Source organism: Vanellus vanellus, assembly GCF_965231255.1.
Source record: "Vanellus vanellus genome assembly, chromosome: 2".
Classification (NCBI taxonomy): Eukaryota; Metazoa; Chordata; class Aves; order Charadriiformes; family Charadriidae; genus Vanellus; species Vanellus vanellus.
In genome coordinates, this window is record NC_138906.1 from 57,253,392 (window position 1) to 57,268,774 (window position 15,383).

At 38.3% G+C, this 15,383-nt stretch overlaps 1 protein-coding gene across 2 annotated transcripts in view; it reads left to right on the plus strand.

Annotated features, from left to right (window-relative positions):
- Positions 1–15,383, plus strand: part of VPS41 (VPS41 subunit of HOPS complex) — a gene marked incomplete at its 5' end in the record, with an annotated part of 113,483 nt that overhangs the window by 38,375 nt on the left and 59,725 nt on the right. The window contains 4 exons of one of the 2 annotated variants that reach the window (XM_082479885.1): positions 3,804–3,978; positions 5,902–5,976; positions 11,606–11,668; positions 12,844–12,909. In XM_082479885.1, coding sequence (XP_082336011.1) covers positions 5,950–5,976; positions 11,606–11,668; positions 12,844–12,909 — 156 coding nt within the window. Of the gene's footprint in view, positions 1–3,803; positions 3,979–5,901; positions 5,977–11,605; positions 11,669–12,843; positions 12,910–15,383 lie in introns of those variants that run through there. The other variant, XM_082479886.1, reaches the window with a different exon arrangement.

The following is a 15,383-nucleotide window of genomic DNA, read 5'->3' on the forward strand; positions in this document are numbered from 1 at the left end:
TGTTTGTTGTTTTTTTTTTTTTCCCAATAGTGTTAAAGGCGTTGTTTCTCATAATTCATAGGTGTTGATGTACATAGAATGTCTAATTTACGGAGGTAAAATCTTAAGAGTTGGGGCTTTATTCAAAGCAAGTTCCTCATCCTACCTAGATCAAGGCTTGTATTTTGAGAGGATCTTAGCTCAGTTATGAGAATGACTGAGCCAGTTTCTGTTTTCAAATCAGTATTTTGCACTTGGATACCTCCATCACGGTGGAAATAATACAAACATAGAAATGGTAGTCCTCACTCCAGTGGGCTGACATTTTAACTCGTGGTTTGATTGGTCATATTACTGTACATTGGAATTTTACATGCTTGATTATGTGAATGTCATGCAGATGGAAACATGAAAAAATGAAAACAGGCGCATGTAGGAGAGAAATTATTTTTTATTTTATTATAATTTAAACTCTGTACATACAATTTGCCTTAGTATGGAGAGCAGCTACGGAGTGGTTATGTAGCTCCAGATTGATATTAGTGTAGCAGAAAAGACCTATGGGTGTTTTTCTTCCTTGGATATGGGTGTATGTATAGATAGATAAATAAAAATGTTTGGGTTAATTTAGGAAAGGTTTCTGAAAATTCTTTTAAAGAATGGATGAAAACACTGCTTAAGGGGGTTGTATTAGCAATGGGAACCTCTTGAAGTAAAATGAGCTTTGCTGTATAATCAAACACCGCTTTGCTTTTCACACTCCTAATGTGTGTGTTGCTTGCCTGCTAACTGTGGCTAAAAGGCATGAAGTCACAGGCAGCTATTAAAACGTTTAGATTCCTAGCCTGTAAATACTGCACTTCTCACAGAACTGGAGTGAAATCCAGTCTTATGTTTCTTGTTCATCCACTTCATATCCATTGGGATGCAGCATTTGTGAAAGAATCAATTATCCATTTGTTAGTCAGAGGAGCTTTACAAATTATACATTAGCAGATTGATTTCTCAGGTTCACCATTGGGGGACTGATAGTATAAGGTGGGTTGATGATGAGTGTCAGGGGAGAAGGAGTTGCCACAAAGAACACAATTAAAAGAAGCTTTCTGAGTGGCCATGAATTTACTCCTAATTGAAGAGATGACATAATCCATACTAAGTGCGTTTATTTCAAACATTTTACATTAGGTAATTGATTATCATGTGAGGTACATTTGTTGGTAGATACTTGATTTTCCTTTCCTTTAAATTTAGGATTTTGCAAAAGCCTGCATTTAGATCTTTACGTGCAAGGTGCCTGCTAGCTTTTTCTCCCTCTCCCTAAATTTTTCTTTCTCCCATTAAGGTAACATTTTTTTTTTTTGTTCTATAGTGTCAGTTTGACATTATTGATTTTGAACAGTCAAACTTACTTATGTTGTCCAGAATTCCAAACATGTCTCCATCAGAAAGAAAACTGCAGCTAATGAAAGTTCAGCTGAAGCTTTTCTTTCTTCTTTGCCAGAACTTCCACACTCTATGAAACTCTGAAGCTGTTCCTAGGTTAATCATTTCAGTGTATTTCCTCATTGCCAGATTTGAATTATGTTGTTTTAGAAATACTATGTGTGTTACTATTACTTACACAATACTGGAAGTATTGTTGTGACCACAAAGAAGTTACGTTTTTTTACTTGTTTGGCCTAAAACTGGGGTTCCTGATTAGGTTAAGAAAGATTACCCGATGTAGTGCTAATTAAATAATTATTAGTAATTTCCCCAACATTATATGCAGCTGCCTGTGGTTTTATGGCATGGGGTTTAAGATTAGATTGTCTCTTAATTGAGTAATACTTACATGGACTATATGTTCCTAATTTTTAGATTGACGCTCTGACCTCAGATTGCTGTTGTAATTCTTAATTTTTACTCTTTTTCTTTCAATATCATGCTGTAAATTTGGACATGTTTTTTCCCCACCCATTTAAAATACCCATAAACCAGTTAACTGGCCAAACCCCAAAGGACATCCTGGTTCCAACTGCATCCAGTGATCTGTCCTCCAGATTGTGATGTTAGTGACTACCTGTGTCCTCTCTAACCTTGAGTGATTCTTCATCTTTTGTCGACCTGTAAGGTTGGATGTTGCAGGAAGGGCATTTATTCTCTGTACTGTAAAAGCCAAAACCTATTTTCTTTTGCCAGGCAAATTAAACTCTTCAGTGGGCTAGCTGGAATAAGGTTTAAAAAAACCACAAGGGAAGACAGCTGTAACTCCACGGCTGAGGTGATAACATTTAATAAAAATAAATAAATAAAAAAAAAAAAGCAGGGTGAGGGAGGGTAACCCACAAAATTATCTGCGCTTCTCATTTCTGAAATATCAAAATTATGCACAGATTGTTGGTAGGGTATAAATACAACTAAATTTGAAATGGTAAGTAATTTTGCTGACTGGCACAGCAGTGTATTTATAAAAATAATTTATATGAAAAGATAAATTGGAGCCGATCCTAGAAGAAACACTTTGGTTTAGATAGCCCATGTACCAATTTTATCTGTGGTCTTCTATTTTTGATTTCCTGGGTAGTTTTAGATACAAATCTTGAACAGTTTTCCAATGGAATGTAGTTCTGGAAATGGTAGGCTTGACTGTTACTCAGCTCTGAACAAGAAGATCCTGGCATTAGCTATTCTTGCTGAAACTTTTTATTTTAAAATGCATTTAGTATTCAGCCTTGACCGGTTTTAAGTTCATGGTTATCGTCACTTTGAGTTCCATAGACAGTTCTGACGGGCAGAGTCGGTGAGCAAGCTAGTAGCCAATAGTGCCAATTCAACTTGAGTGCTGAAAAAAAATTACTCTGTGTTTGCTTTGCCTTCTGTACATCGTCTAGAATAGTGTCTCCTGTTGGAACTTAGCTGGAGGTTTGTGTCAGTGAGCAGGTCTACTTTTAGTTGAATTTTTTGGTCTTCCCTAATTGTCATCTGTGTATAGTGCAGACATCAGGAAAAAAAGTGGAGAAAGGAGAAGTTAAAAGCAACTTATAGAGGTGTTGGGCATGCAGAAGGCATGTAACAGGTAACAAGTTTCCAGTTATATACAGTGTTATGAAATACTTTATCCCCAAATTCCTACTCAGCAAACAGTTCTGAAGTATTGTGTACAGTTTTGAATGCGGGAAAAATGCAAATACCGTGGAATCGCCTTTTCACCCACTGACAACATTCTGCATGTGTATAAGGAGAGGTTTTGCCTTACTAGGCACTGTTTGGTTACCTGAGTGCAATCAAACATTTAATCTCCACAGTATGCCACATGGCTTTCAAACTGCAGCATGACCGATAAATTCCATCATCCTGCTCCTCATCTTCAACTTTTATGTGAAGATAACTTACATAGTCTACCTTGCCTACTTCCTGCACTTCATTTTTTCAGCATCAAACTTGATTAAAGCCATTTGGCAGCAGAATGGGAACAGTGTGGACTGTAGGATTGAGCTGTCAATTCTTCCGGTGTGTCCTGTTTTGTTTCTTTTTGTCTTGGGCTTTGTTGTGGTAGAGTGTCTCCAAGAAGGCCCATCACACAGGAGTGCTGCTAGATCTGCTGTTGTTGTCATGTCAGCCCTGACAGCAGATGTAGGTGTTGGAGAGATGAGAAGAACGTAGCCAATTTAACACTGTTTCTTAGCATATGACCCTGTGTCAAGGTGGGACTATTCAAGGTGGACTTTTTGCCTTTTCAATTGCAGAGTAATAAAAGAACAGAAGAACCTTTGTGAGAAAGTTGTGGCAATGGCAACTTAGATGCAGCCCAGAAGAAAAAAAACGTGCCACTTCCATGGTGAACTTGGTTGAACTTTTAGTGCTTGTCCTTTCAGAGGGCCAGAATTGTTTCTCATTGTAGAGGGAATGGTGGAGACGTGCTGGCATTTTTTTTATTTTTTTTTTTCCCTAGACAGATACAAAATCTTCTCTTACACCTTGATGAGCAAACCAGAAGTTTAGAAAGGCATTTTCAAGGTAAGGCAGGAACAAAAGTCCGTGCTAGCAATTTTTATGAAGCTTCTAGAAAGTGAGACTGACAACTGACATGTATTGCCTTACTCAGCATCCTCCACTCCTGGTATTAGCCAACTGTGTGTGTAGCATCTGAGAATCAGAGCTTCCACAAGGATGTTGACTGCACCAGGAGGCTGATGGGCTTGAGCTGTGCTCCTCAGCTGACAGCACCCAAATATGTCAGGAGGAATGTGGCTGGGGAATGTGCACCAGCCGCCTGCACTGCCAGTGATGCGCTCACTTCTGATTTTGAAACGCCGCAAATCAGTGTAACTGCTCTGTGGCAAATGAAAATACTCCTGGAGCACATAAGGAAAATTAGCTTGACTTCTTCCTCAGCAGTGCACTTTCTGGCAAACAACGCCCAGCAGAAAGACTACTTTTTGATAGGCAGTGATTGCACTATTTCCAGGTAGCATTCTGTGGTGACACAAACTGAGCCCAAGAGTGGTGTCTCCTGCACGCAAGGAAGCGGGAAAGCAGAAGAGCTGGCAGCATCCTTTTCATAACTCATCAGGCAACTGTCGCAGTGCAGGGGTCAGTTGTTCAACCTTGATTAGAAAGAAGCTTGTGGAAAATGAAATGTGATTTGGGCATATATTCTTTTCAAGGTGGAAGAGAGGAAAACTTCATTTCCCTGAGTTAGAGGTTTTTTTGTGCATGAAAGATTATGAGGAAAAGCTTTCCAAAGGCTGTGAGAAGGTCTCGGTTTATGTCCTGTAGATGGTCCATCTGGAGAGTGTGTTTTTACATAACTTTTCATGATGTACTTTTTATGTAATGCCAACTGCCATAGAGTATATAAGGACCTGTGATATTTTAGACACAGTTGTGTAACATCTAATGTGACCCCATGACTCCAGCGCTGTTCCAGTGACACTTTCTTTTCACACAAACATGTGATGGATTTCTCTTTTATCATGCTCAGAACCAAAGTGATCTATTTTGTAGTTCAATCCGTTCAAAATTTTATAAGAGTAAGAAAAGTTGTTCTTAAATGCGTGAGAGGCTTACTTGGGTGAAGATCCTTCAATGATGCTTGAAATTGAGATATTTGTTACAGAGGGTGAAATCGGGATCATGGTACATAAGAAGGTTCTTGGTACTTGAATGTAATTGCACGAGGTTTTGTATGCGAGAGGATATGCATTGCATTACCCAAATGATGTTATAAGTAAGTCCTCAGTACTGAAGGTAAGGATAGGTGTTTAATCTAAACAGTAGATTACAGTAACAGTAAACAGTAACAGATGCCGTATAACCCTGTAGAATAGAACCAAAAGTATATCTGGATAGGGAAAGCAAAATTTATTAAATTGAGGCAGTTTTAGGGGCTTTTCTCAGTATTTGTCTAAGAATGAGTATAACTATGTTGCACTTCAATACCTTCTAATACTTGCTTCTGAGAACACTATCAGAGGCAAAAATCAAAGCAAGAGAAGCGATTTGAAGGGAGAAATAATTACCAATATATCCATCAGACCAAACCAGAAGAATTTTTAGTTGTCTTGATGCCTGTGGGGTCAGCATATTTTATGCTGAGTTTTGGTAGCAGGAGAGGTTCTTAACTAAGAGCTGTGGTGCGCAAGAGAAGGGCTGAGAGCCTGGCAGCTCCAAAGCCCTGAGGTGCTTAACTGCAAAACATGTCAAGTTTCTGGGTTAGCCAAAAGGCTGGACAGAAGGCTGTCTTTTGTAATTGTCATAGAAATACCTATTCTGTGTGGGGCTTTTTTGATTCACGCGGCTAAACATTACGCAACTGTTAACACATAAGTCTCAGGAAGTGTGTGTGTGGGGGCATTAAAGCATGTGGTTGATGATGTAACTTTAAAGTCAACTTTAAAAGTCTTTTTTTCTTTCTCTTCTCTTCTCTTCTTTCTCTAGAGCCCAGTGAAGATAAATCAGATCAGCCTGGATGAAAGTGGAGAACACATGGGTGTTTGCTCAGAAGATGGCAAGGTACAACAAACCCATTTATGTATTTAATGAGGTAGCAGGTAGTCCTCAGTATTACACTGGAGATAATTGTGATGCCTGTGGAGTTAATTCCTGCATTTAGCACTACCACTTTGACCATCCATTTTGAGAGCTGAGCTCAACTTTGAATACTCAAAATTAAAGTCAAATATATTTTGCACAAATGTGCCGTAGGAAAAGTAATTACAAGAATGTCAATAATGTAACTGGTATTAAGCTGATTAACAGCTGTGGCAGGAGGACATGTCACCTTAATCATTACTGCTGTGCCAGTTATACTTCAGTGACTACTCTGCTGTTCCTGCAAGACAGTAGTTTAATGCCTTTCTGCTATAAATCCACAAAATTGGATTTTGTGGGCATGATTTCTGTGGGCTGGTGGTTTTCATTTTCACACACGTTATGAATGTTTCTCTTGAATTATAGAATCTTTTGATAAGCAATCATAGTTTATCAGAAGAATAAAGTGTCTTACAACAGCTGCATTAAATAAATGTAAAATCAATATATGTACAGTTTCCTAAAAAACTGGCACCTACTTCCTTGACTGAGGACATATATCATTTGTGCAGTGTATAACTAACAATTATCAGTGCTTCTCTGGAATGTTGAGCTGTGACATTTAGTGGTTTTGGTGATTGATTTTCCACTTATAAGAATGTCTTTTTTGTTTTTAAGTCGATGGCAGTCTTTTCTAATGTTGGTTTGCAATGATAAAATTCTAATGCACATGGTGTATTTAAGCTTCTTTTTTAGTATAATGCTCATGTACAAATGCAGTGCATTAAAAATCATTTAAATCATTTCTCAATATCCATCTGACTTATTAAGGAGAACATTTCTTACAGAGGAGACTTGTGGGGGGAAAGAAGGATGTCCATGATCCTAATGGATGCATCCCATTCAGTAGAAGTTCTATAAATTAAAAATAAAATTGGATTTTGCAGTAGGCAAAACAGGGCAACAACCCCTTTAGACTGTATGCGCTTGGGTTTTTTTCATTCCAAATAGGTGGGGATTTTTCCTCAGCAGGCAGGCAGCCAGTTTATGTATCCAAGCTTTTTGTTTCTCGGAGATATCTTGATGCCAGTATCTTGACACAGTAATTGGGATACTAGTGCCTATCAAAGTGGGTTGTAGAATTTTACAGCCTGTGAGAAACATAGCAAGAGTGTCCTAATTGTCTAAGCAAGATAAGGGAAGGGTCAGTAATTGTGCAAGGTAATAAAAACGTTGAGCTAGCATTGTTGGTTTGGGTGTTTTGAATGGTGGGGAGAAGCAAGCACTTGCTGTAAGGGCTCCTCAGATGTGACTGTGGATTACTGACTTGAAATATGTATGTTGCAGTGAGACTGCAAGCCATGCACATTTTTCATATATTAAATTAATATTAAAAATACGTATTTGATTTCAGAAATGTTCAAAATTTCATAATCCCTACTCTGGTGTGGCTGTATTTGAGAAGACTCTGATACTTTAAATAGTGAATCTGTCTTCATTTAGTGAAATAGCTATTGTGGATCCAGTAGGTGACGCTACATGCTATACAAGGCAGTCTAAACTACGGTCCCCAAGCCAGGGCTAATTCTGGTAATGTTTTTGACGCAGGGCTGGAGTATTACGAGGACAATATTCGTCATATTTGTGTTCGTAGAGTCTAGGGACATTAATGCTTCACCACATTCTACACTGAAAAGCTCATCTGGAGACTTGAAAGATCTGGGTGTTTTAGAAGTGAGACTTTCCACTTGACCCAGAAAGGTGTGTCTCTGAAAGAATCCACCCCTAAAATGGGTGAAAACACATATATGTATGTTGTGCTACTGTATAAGAAAATGACAGAAATTTCTGGCCAGATAGTGCAGCACTTCTAAGTTCTAGCTGATAACAAAAGTGTAACTTTACACACCTTATAGCTGTTTCCTTACTACAGTGGGAGTGTTCATGTTGTAAGAAGTTAAACACTTGTACAAGTGGTTGCAAAGTTGTCGTTAATGTAGATAAATAAGTAAAAATAGTGAAATCCTTTTTTTTAAAAAAAAGGAAAAAGTGAAACAGCTTAGTTTTCTGGAATCAGTTTTAAACAAACAAAGGGGTATAATAAAAAGACCTGTGAATTTTGAGCCAGCTGGGTTAATGTTAGCATTTTCTACAAATTAATTGTCCTCTAGACCACTGCAAAAGATTTTTGCAATAGGCTGGGAGTGCATTTTCCCATATCAAAGTGGATCCAATACGAGGGAGAAGGAAACCCATTTGTCTTCTTGAAGGAAGACCTTATGATGAGAACCCCTTCCTCATATCTGTTCTGCTGTCTGGTGTATTTTATTTTACTACTTTTTTCTTTCTTTTCCCACTCTCAAACTAGATTTGGACTAGCTACGTTGACTGGAAGGGAGGGCATAGCAGCACAGTGTAATTCTTCAACCATCTTCTTGTCGGGCGGCATCCAGACCTAATGTCAAAACCTGGCCCCTGTTTGTCAAACATGGCCAACAAGTGATTTGGGAACCACTTGCAGCTTTTCTGTACTGCATGTTTGGTTCTTTGAAAATCTTTCTTGCCGATTGACTCAACTGCAGCTGGTCACCGCTGGCATGGGGAGGAACAGAAATCAAAGCTGTCACCACCACTCTAATCTGGTCACTGGCTGTGGAAAATGGCTGGGTGTTGAAATATTAGGGTATAAGAGGAGAATTTTGGTGCTGGAAAAACACAAGGGGAAGCAGGCTTGCGGCTTCAGAATTGTGGAGGGTTTTTTAGTTAGTTTTTTACCTACTTGTATGCTGTCTTGAAAAACCTGCATCTTCTTACACAAAGAAATATAATGAAACCCTATGTGTTTACATGTTTCAGTTTCATGTTTGATGCCTGTAACAACGCTTATGTTAAGAATATCCTTGAAGTATTACACTGATCATTTTTCAAATGTGGCTTGTAGATAAAATGTGTTTGTTTTCCTTCCTTTTGATCACTGAAGGTTGGCTGTTTCTTCCACATGTGGAAGCAATGGAACAGCTAAGTGTGGATGCACTGGAGTGGTGGGTTCTAGATATTTAAAATCGGACGTGATTGGCAAAGTGTACTGGACTGTCATCATGAAATCCTTTTTCCAGCTACCCAAAACCATCTTGAGCTGAGTGGGGATAGAAAGTAGAAATAGATAAATCCAATATAGGTTTGTAATATCAAAAGAATCACTTTCTCTCTGAAGAATAAAAGACATTAAGAAGTAATAAACTGTTATATGGTGTCCCTAGAGTAAACATGCTAACATGTATTTTATGCTGAGTTGTTTTTTCCTGTTTAGTTAACTGTCTCCATTTTGTTTGCAGAGTCTTAAAGGAATATCATATTGCCATATTCAATACAGTATTAGGAAAGTGTTGAAGGCACTACTGCTAATGTTAATTTTGATTAATTAGTTTTAATTTGAGGTGTGTGTTTTGTCATTTTTGAAGATTCTGCTGCTATGGAATTTGAAGGGTTGTGTTTTAACCACATCTATTGTTTTTCTTCCTCCTTTCTTCTGTCTTATTTTCCCTTTCCTCTGTTTCTTATTTTGTTTAGTCAGTTGCATTGGATATGCTGTGCCAACTAATGAAAACAAAAACCCAGAAAACAAAATCCTCTAGACATCAGCCCGAAGGTTTTCTAGGCTTACAGCCAGGCCCAACTCAAATACAACCCTTTGGTTGGCTTACATAATCACAGCTTTGCGATACATCTCACTGTCTCCAAATATTGATTTTTCCAATCCTTTGGAGCAGTAGCTCAGTCCTACACAGTGCATGCAGCAGTATTTTTAAAGCGTGTTGTTAGAGGCAGTATATTCGCTAATGAGTAATGGACAGAGCTGATAATGCTGCTTAGGAGATGTATCCAGGAGACAAGCTTGAAAGGGAGATGAGGTGGTTTGAGATGTTTTTAACTTCACTGAGGCTGCTGAACTTTGAGCCACTCCAAGGATGGCTTAGTTCCTCGCTGATGGCTTAGTTCCTCTTGTAGTTTACCTGAAGTCTAATTTTTTAACTCTGTCTCCTTGACTGTCTGCAGGAATTTTGGGGGTTCTTGTCCTCTGAGCTAGAGGCTCTTTTCAGAGCCATTAAGCCTTACTTTTTGTGAACCATTACTAGTGTTTACTGGCTTCATTCATTTGTCGAGTGAGTTTTTTATTTTTTGTTACCATAATTTGTTGCTTTTCCCCCTGAAGGAATCACAATGGGGATGGGGAGAGAGAAACAAATAAGGTTAAAAGATCACTTAGATCCTTGAGTCCAACTTTTTGAACATGCAGAACAGAGTTACTGAAGGGATTACCTTTTCCAGAAAATAAGGATGAATGACTAAATCTGTCTGAGAACCTTCTAAAGTAGATTTACTGTCAGATACGATTTTCCACTGATTGCTCCATGGGATGATCTTTTTTTCTCCCTTCTCCCACCAGCAGTGTCCATCCCTGCTGGGGTGATTTTGTTCCTACAGCTTCTGGCAGTGGGTAGAAACCTCTTAAAATCATAATGAAAAAGCAAACCAGTTATTAGTCTTTGTGGAAATCATAATTAGTAAATCAATTACTAATTCCTGGCCATAAGTCTTCACCCCTGTTTTACGCCTAAGTTCTGCTGGAACTGAGTTGTCAACTGTCTCATCTGAGAACTGGGGGAGGGAATATTGCCTGTTGGATGAAGAGACGTGAACCCAAAAGAGGGTTATATTTACAAAAAGCTTGAGAAACCCTATTCTATAGCCATAGCATCTAAGTGTAATAATGTTTCTTAACACTTGATACCTTTATGCCTGTTCTGTAAGTAAAAGGAAGAAAACATTCAAAAATCCATTAATTCTCTTGACAATAGAAACATACTTTTTTTTTTGTTTGTTTGTTTTTGTTTTTAATGTTGAGGCTTCTTTAGATGGATTAATTCTGATAGATATTCTGATGGCCTATATTTACAACTTCAGTGATGACTATTAAATGTCCTGAGACATCAACATAGAGGAGAAGGGAGGAATCTTCAGGGAAAGACATTTCCAGTGCTCATGGAATAAAACAAAATAGCACTGAATGCACTTGGGAGGAGGAGAGGATGCCAAGAAACCTATGGGAGTTGGTTTTCAGGCTGTTTTTGCTTTATTGTCACAAATTTCTTTTTTCTTATGTAAACCCTGTATTGCTTGGAGGGGGAAAAAAAACTGCAGTTCTTCCTCAGAAAGGAAGAGTTTTTAATTTATCTTCCCCTGAATGTTATTATGTTGCTCTTACCTTACTTAGATCAGTATCTGTTAAACAGATTCGATCACCCTAAAGCAAAAGGAACTTGTAGTTTTTGCTGTGTTTGTAACCAAAAAAAAAAAAAAAAAAAAAGGAAAAGAAAAAGATCCAAATAAGTACTTTTGCACTGCTGCAAATATTTAGAGATACACCATAATAGAAGCCCAAGATGTCTCAATTAACTCTGAATTGTTAAATATGACTCTCTTTTCTGTAGGAAAAAAGATGTAACTGTTAGCATTCAAATTAATCTTCTAGTTCTTAGTGATTTACATTCACTTTTAATTGTCAAGTGGTTATTAGGTAAATATTTTTGGGTTTTTTTATATACTTTAGGTGCAGGTGTTCGGATTGTATTCAGCAGAAGAGTTTCATGAAACGTTTGACTGCCCTATTAAAGTAAGTGCTTGTTTTAATCTTTAGTAATTGTATTGTTGTCATCTTTAATACTAGAAAGGTCACATTGAATCTAAATGAGAGAGAGGAATACTGCTTCCTTGTAATTTTATTCAAGTCATGAGAAAATAGTTATCTATCTCAATGTAAAAGCTTTTGATCTGGTTAGGCAAGAAGAAAGCCAATCTTGGTTTTGTAAGTATTACTGAGTTTGTCGAATACAAAAGGCAAAGTGAAAGAGAAAACCCTGTTTCAGCTGTTACCTGTCTCAACGTATTTCTTTCTTTGTAAATCTGTGATACAAATTCTGAGGGTTCTGCTAACTGTGAGGTCAATATTTTGCAACCAATTCATATCCGTTAAACCTACCTCAGGATAAGGCAATGGGTGGCGATGCTGATATACCCTGTCTGAAGGGAAAGCTTCAGTTACACTCTGCTGGGGAGACGTGTGGCTCCCTGGCCGTTGAAAAACCACCTCTCGTAGGTGTATGGGAAGATCTAGCTTTTTTTGAGAAACATTTCTTGCAGGAGGAAAGGTGGTGTGGGCAACTGATTGCATTTTGCTGCTTGGCGTCTTCCGTGTGGCAGCTGCTCTTGAGGGGTATAAATGGAATGAGGTCATTAAGTTTTCACACGTCACATGTGACTCACTTGCCTCCTAGGGCCATACCGCTCTTACAGCTGGATCTCCCACACTTGACTCGCAACACATAAGGCAAAGAGGCTGTTTAAGGTGCATTGATGCTACACGAGGTTGTCCTGTGACAGGGCTGAGGTGTGTGTGTGCCCTCTAGGAAAGCCCCAACCAAGACTTAATTGGGGTAATCCTTTCTCGCAGCAGTCCTATGCTGCACAGTCCTAATTCTGCTGCCTGCTGTGCAAAAAAAGTAGTCATTTGGTGTAATGTGGCCCTCAGTGTCAGGCATGCGACAAGTCACATGCCATGCAGTGTGGAGAATTTTCTTTTTTCTAGAAAAAACAAACAGATATCTGAGACAACCAGGCTCTACTTCAGAGAAAGTACTCAGCTGTAATACTTGATACTTGGCAAAGGGTTATCTAGTTTAAAAAGTGATGTGGTACTCCCTGTAAACTCTTATTTAAGTCACAATCCTCTCTTTTTTTTTTTTTTTTTCTTTTTTTTTCCCCTTCTCCCCCCCCCCCCCCCCCCCCCAGATTGTTGCTGTTCATCCTCATTTTGTGAGATCTCACTTCAAGCAATTTGTAACAGGAGGGAAAAAGGTAAGCAGTCAAAGTGTAATGAATTTAAGTTATCTTTAAACAGTTTTTAAAAATAACTCAGAAAGCTGTGTATGTGATTTTTAACACCTAGAGCAAAAAATTCTGCTTTTTCCTTCTCTTTGTGCATTGTATTCCAAAACATCCTTACTTAATTAAGACTAATTCCAGGAAGGGGAAAAGTGCACTTTTTATTTTAAAAACGTGTTGCAACAAGATGAGCTTTAGAGTAGAAATATTTTTGTCTACAGTCTGAAAAAAATGTCATTTGCATTTTGTAGGCCAGATTTTTTCTATTCATTTTAATTTGTTGAAGTGGGAGCAGAAGTTAGGACTTCAATACTGATCTTTTACAATGCGTGTTGGTCTTGGTGTTTGGGATTTTTCTTTTGCTTTATCTGTGGGTGATTTTGTGTTGTTTTTAAAGTAAACAAACCCAAGTATCTTCATCAGTTCTTGTTCATGGTGTGGGTTTTTTTGTTTACTTGTTTTTAAAGTAATTCAGAGGAGCTCTTGGTAGAGTAGAGCTCCCACTTTTTAAAGTATTTGTGTCTGTGTAATTAAGGTCTTCTACTTGGGATAGTTGTTACTTTAAATGTGCATTAGGCGTCTTAGTGGTGTAGGGTGCAATTCTGACTTCCAGATTACAGCTGATTCCAGGTCCTACAAGTATCTTGTATCGCATCATATATTTTCACTCAAAATACAAAAAGTTTGGTTTGGAGCAGTTCTTGAATTCATGGAGTTTTCATGTTGCCTTCTCTTATGACTTAAAGATGATCGATCCTCACATATAGATGCATCAAACTGAATGGAGTGGCTCTCCGTTACCAACATGTAAGAAATATAGACTTCTAGTGCTGAATACAACTTAATTTTCATTAACAGTTCAGTATGTTTCAAAGCATAGCTGTGTTTTATTTTGCTTTTTAAGTGGCAGGTAGGCTTGACAGCTTTTGCTGGCTGGTCGGAATTGGTGTTGTCCTTAAAATAATGCACAGTCAGTGTATGTCTTTGTCAGCCACCAGTTTGTGAAGCTTTTTAGTGCTGATAAAAGGGGTATGGAAAGAGAGAAGCAGGGAATTAATAGAACAGGGTACCGTCAGGTGGTAAAAGAGCTTGCATTCACCTGATGCCGAACAGAAAAAAACATCAGGGAGTTAACACATTCTCTTTGGTTATCTTTGATTACTTGACAGGCTGTTTTATATTCTGTCGTCTGGGGAATAGTATACTCATTCTTAATGCATTCATTTTTTGCTGAGGAACTTTCCTCTTCAGGAAAACTTTAATTGACATCTTAACATAAGGTATTTAGCATTGAAATAAATGTCCCTCGACACCTGTAATTTGATTTTATTGATACATAAAAACAACAAATAAAACCTCTTAGCCTTGTGGTAGAAACCCCTCCCCTTTTCGCCTTTCCTCCAAAAGGAACTTATGTGCTTGTATAAAGGCAACAACAAAATTCTCTGTGAAAATTCAGAAAGTTAAATTCTGCCTACATGCTTATCAAAGATTTTTTTTTTTTCTTAAAAGAAACAGGCCTTGGAAAACATTCCTGCTTTTTATTAACATCTCTCCTTAAGTGTAAAGCTGAAGAGCTGTATGGGGGCAGCAGGCAGTGGGGAGTTGGTCCGCATGAGTGAGGAGAAGCAGGCTGAAGCATACCACCTCAGGCTGCGGACCTCGCATTTCTCTCGCTGTGTCTGGAAGTTATGTAGTTGGGTGAGCTTCAGGGAAGGGGGCAGGACGGGACATCCTGTGGCTTCTGAGCTTTCTGCAGTTTTAGCCTTTGCACGGACACAGCGACTTCATAGCTGATAGCTGTCAGTGGTGGGGAGGCAGGCTGCTTGTCTTCCCCATTCGCACCAAGGCAGGGATAGCGGTTAAGGATGCAGGTAAGGCTATCCTCATTTTGCATCAAGCTTAAGGGAAAAGCTTTGCTTAAGGTCCTCATGCTATGCTCTTTCCCTGAGCTGGAATCACATAGTGTGAAGTCTGTGAACTTTTCACCCAAATGGTTTCCGAGTCTGTCTTTGTTTTTTGTTGTTCTGGGAGATGGTGACATAATGTATATTAGCATTTTAAATGTTGAGGCATTTTTTAATTGTTTGAGAAGATGATTTGATCAGATAAAAGGACCCAGAAAGGAATATGGTCACTTTGTCAAGCTTCCCTAGTTGCATTGTAAACATTATATGAGAAGGAAGTTCTTGGTTTCCTGCTACAATTTCATGCTGATTTTGGTTTACAGTGAAACATAAAGAAGCCAATCCACACATGCACACAGGAAGCAAGGATTTGCCCCTCTTATCTTAACACTGTTTTGTCTCATCTCAAAAAAACACTTTGAGATGTGTTTAAATTTATTAATTTTATAGCTGAGAATCTGCCTCAGTAGGATCCTTAATGAATGGGATGGGAAAGCTATAACTGTAAATTACCTCTTCCTCAAATTTTTGGAAAAGTGC